The 4,336-nt window shown below is 37.3% G+C and overlaps 1 protein-coding gene across 1 annotated transcript; it reads right to left on the reverse strand.

The window, feature by feature from the left end:
* Positions 1-321: 321 nt before the first annotated feature.
* On the reverse strand, positions 322-2,897 carry LOC111798142. Its single transcript, XM_023681127.1, has 3 exons — positions 2,641-2,897; positions 2,451-2,554; positions 322-698 (listed from the first exon to the last, which is right to left on the reverse strand). The coding sequence occupies exons 1-3, from the start codon at positions 2,796-2,798 to the stop codon at positions 667-669; spliced, it is 294 nt and encodes a 97-aa protein (XP_023536895.1). The 5' UTR covers positions 2,799-2,897; the 3' UTR covers positions 322-666.
* Positions 2,898-4,336: the final 1,439 nt, after the last annotated feature.

Here is a 4,336-nt window from a genome sequence, read left to right on the forward strand (position 1 = left end):
AGGTCTTAATTGATACAATTATAAATAATTGATTCATCCAACCCTACAAAACAATCGTAAAATCCTACAAAATCTCATTATTAAGAACAAAACATCGATTTCACGTCGATTGGAGAAGAGAACAAAACATTCTTTATAAGTGTGTGAAAACCTCTCCCTAGCGTTTTAAAAACCTTGAGAGTAAATTTGAAAGGGAAAATCCAAAGAGAACAATATCTACTACTAAGTTCAGGCGATTACAGAACTTGCTAGTCAATTACTTATTTGCCCAATAACCCAATAACCGGATAGAATAATTTAAATTAATTGTAATCTTGTGTATTGGGTATAAATCAACCGTCTAATTTCAACACATTTACATTCTAACTTTGAAATTAAGCCAGTCTCTATTAGAAAATAGTTGTATCAGTACTAGCCTGGTAGGAAATTTGATCAATTATGGGGTAATCACCCGGTGTTTAGAACAACACAATGATAAAACGAGGCCTACTAAGTTATACCAAAAATGGCTGCTTGATGTAACATAAATATACTTAATCGAGTAAAATCAACTAGAGGAACCAAAGAAACCATGTCTTCATACTCAACAGCTAAAGATCTTATGAAGTGATGCTGGCAATCTAATACACAAGAAGGAAACTGCTCACTTTCTATAAGCATTTGGTGCTAGATAGGGCTCAGATAGTTCACAAATCTACCTGTCATCAAGTTCGGGAAGATGTGTCAAAGCATTGGCTTATACATATCTATCTCAGCAGATGTGCGCCAAAAAATTTAAGTCAATAACTGATATACTGAAGCAAGGAACCATGGTCAAAATCACACTATTAAATAACAGTTACAAGATTTATAAGTAATTCAGAACTGTAACCATGTAGCAGAAAGTTAAGGGCATGGTGATACTTCATTAGTATGTCTATCTAATTCCCCTCTTTTGAAATTTGTCGAAATCGAGACGCCATTCCACTTTTTTCATGCATATAGAGATTCCCAGGTCAGATAATAGTCCCATTCTTTGAATTTCTAAAAAGGAAATGCTGTGGTAAAGGGAACTTCAACACGTACTATATTCAAGAGAAGCAAATAATAGAGTGAGGCATGTCATGGCAGCTAAAGGCTTTCACTAGCTTCCTGAATCTAATATTTAAGCATATAAAAGTATCATTGTAACAAATTAGTTTTTAAGCAAGCTTGTGTTTTTGCACCCGACTCCAGTGATCAATAACTTTTTTTTAACAAGTGATCGAAACTTCAATCCTAATGAAATTGGCTCATTTCCTTGGTCGGCTAATTACAAAGATGAACACGAACAAGCATACTCAATGAAGCTGCTTCTTCGTTTCCAACCTTAATGGTTGGTTCTTAACAAGGAAGGGGACAGAAGGGAATGATTTCTCTGGAATTGCATTTTCACTTGTTTCCAATTATATAACTTCACCCAAAACTTGCAGCCTTTATCAGGCATCTCATCCAAATTCTGAGGTTGTTTGGAAGGAGACTTCTTTCAAGTTCAGTTCAAATGAAAGAAGGAACAGCAAGTAATTTTTGTGAAATTTGATTTGGAGTCAAATTTGCTAGAAATGAGTTAATATGAACATTGACTGACGGAAGAAACTATTTTATTGCATCAATTATCTAAAGGATTTACTCCCAAGAGAGCCATCAGAAAAAGACTGAGTTCAGAACTCAACATAATCGTGCAGCCAGGACGCTTCAAGTGGTCAAAGAGATGAAGAACATGGAAGTCATTAATTTTCATCATTTTAGAAAAGCCACACATAAGTAATCTATTTGAACCAACTTGCAGAGTTATTTTACAAGTCATAAAACAGGGAAACATTAAGATCTCATGAAAATTGACCATTGTACACTCTAAAGAACACCTCTGATTTTATTCCTGACAATCATTCACCAGGATTGACCACTTTCCTCAGGTTTGGTCCACATTCAGTACATGATAAACATTACGCAGGGCATAATTTCTATCACATCCAGGATGCTGAACATGATCATGGTTACATTGTAGACAGTACACCCTAATCCAGATAGCTCCTCACTTCCGATCACAAAACTCACAAAATGAACAGAGCATCTTTTGTACTTTCTATAATCGAGATCGTCGACCATTTTGATAGGAAGCAGTAAAATAGAAATTGAAAATACTTTTGTGCGATTGTAGCTTTTCTTATCATTCTGTATCCTAAAATATACTCAATACCAAATAATGAAATTCAGCGTTTCAGCTAACTGAACGGTGGTATGGTAGCATGGAAGTCGATTTTAATTGGCTAGCAATCTAGGCCTAAATTTTTTGGCTGCATTAACATACATTCCGAGGAACTATTTCTTAACTTAATATAGTTAACTAGTACTAAAATTCAATGCGACTGAAATCAACTGGAAAAATAAAACAGCAATGATTAGGAAGCAAGAAACAGAAGAGGACTAACCTTGTACGGAGGCGCTAGCTTCGGCAGGCAGCTCAGAAACAAGGCAAGCGGAGGCAATTGCGCTATGAATAGGTCGAAGAGAGCTCAATTCTCGCCGCAACAACCTAAAAAATCGCATCAGAATGAAATTAAGAGAAAACAAAAAGTAACATCGAAACAAGAAGATGAATCTAAAGAAGCAAGCAGCAACCTTAGAGAGTGAGGGGAGATTGAAATTCTTCGAGATACGAAACTTGAGCGCACCGAAGGAAGCACCGATGAAACGGAAACATTTCTAGCGGCGGAACCGGTGGATATTCTAGAAATTGCTCGAAGACACGACGATCTGAGCGCAACTGAAGCTGCCATTTCCGATTGAATTCTGTGAACTACGAACCCTAAAACCTCCCCAAAATCCCCCGTCACTGGAAAAGAAGTTGAAACAAAATTGGGGGTTTCGGGTATTGGATTTTCAGAAGGAAAGCCCATGGATTGAAATTGGGCCTCCACTAGTAGAATGAGATTTAGAATATAATTCTTTTTTTTCTTTTTTTTTTTCTTTTCCATATATTTTAATTTCATTAAATTTTAACAAAATTCAACAAAAAATAATTTGGAGTTGATTGAACACCAAATAAATCAAAACCAAGCTCGTTTCGTTTCATGGAGTCGAGAAAGATCGTTTTCCTGTAGTACGAAGTTGGTTTCTATTGAGTTATGGAGTCTGCTCCCTGTATTTATAGCTTGGTCAATGGCTATATCCGGTAAAGCTATATATGGTATATAGCTATATATAGTAGATGGTTAAATCTGGTAAAGCTATATTTAGTAGACTGAACCATATATATATCCCGTCCAGTAAAGCTCTTAAATGTACTTTTCTATTCTCTGTACTCTCTTGTTGTACATGCCTGAAGTCATCAATAAAAAATCCTTTTAGCCAGAGTTCTCCTTGCAACTTCTCTCTATCCTTCTCTTTGTGTTCATCTAGATCGAGCGTGTGCGTTGTTGTGCGATCCTAACAACTGGTATCGATCCTAACAACTGGTATCAGAGCAAGGCAAAATTCACCACGATCTGTGAAGATGGAAAGTTCAAAGATTGGAATTGAGAAGTTCGATGGATCCGATTTCGGTTTCTGGAAGATGCAGATTGAAGATTATCTGTACCAGAAAGATCTTCACGAACCTCTGTTGGGGGTGAAGCCGGATACCATGACCACGGAACAGTGGAAGCTCAAGGATCGACAAGCCTTAGGGATGATCCGGTTGACGCTATCCAGAAACGTGGCGTTTAACATCATCAAGGAGAAGACAACGTCAGATCTGATGAAGGCGCTGTCAAATATGTATGAAAAACCGTCGGCTATGAACAAGGTGTATTTGATGCGTAGATTGTTCAATCTACAGATGTCTGAAGGTGGACGTGTTGCGGATCATATAAATGAATTCAATATGATCATAAGTCAACTGGGTTCGGTGGAAATTAATTTCGAAGATGAAATTAAAGCGTTGATTTTGATGTCATCCTTACCCGAGTCATGGGATACTGTTGTTGCCGCAATCAGCAGTTCCCGAGGATCTGATAAACTGAAGTTTGATGAAATTCGAGATGTAGTTCTCAGCGAAAGTATTCGCAAACGGGAAACTGGAGATTCATCAGGCAATGCTCTCAGTGTTGATCGAAGGGGAAGAAGCAAATCAAAGAGCTCAAACAAACATGGGCGTTCAAAATCAAAGAACCGGGGAAAATCTCCAAACAAACCCAACGTAACGTGTTGGAGCTGTGGGGGAAAAGGACACTTTCGGACAGATTGTACAAAGCTAAAGAAGAAGCAGAATCATAAATCTGAAGATGATGATGATTCTATATACACAACAGAAGATGCTGAGGACGTTTTAATCCTT

The sequence above is a fragment of the Cucurbita pepo genome, chromosome LG07 (genome assembly GCF_002806865.2).
Source record: "Cucurbita pepo subsp. pepo cultivar mu-cu-16 chromosome LG07, ASM280686v2, whole genome shotgun sequence".
NCBI lineage: Eukaryota > Viridiplantae > Streptophyta > Magnoliopsida > Cucurbitales > Cucurbitaceae > Cucurbita > Cucurbita pepo.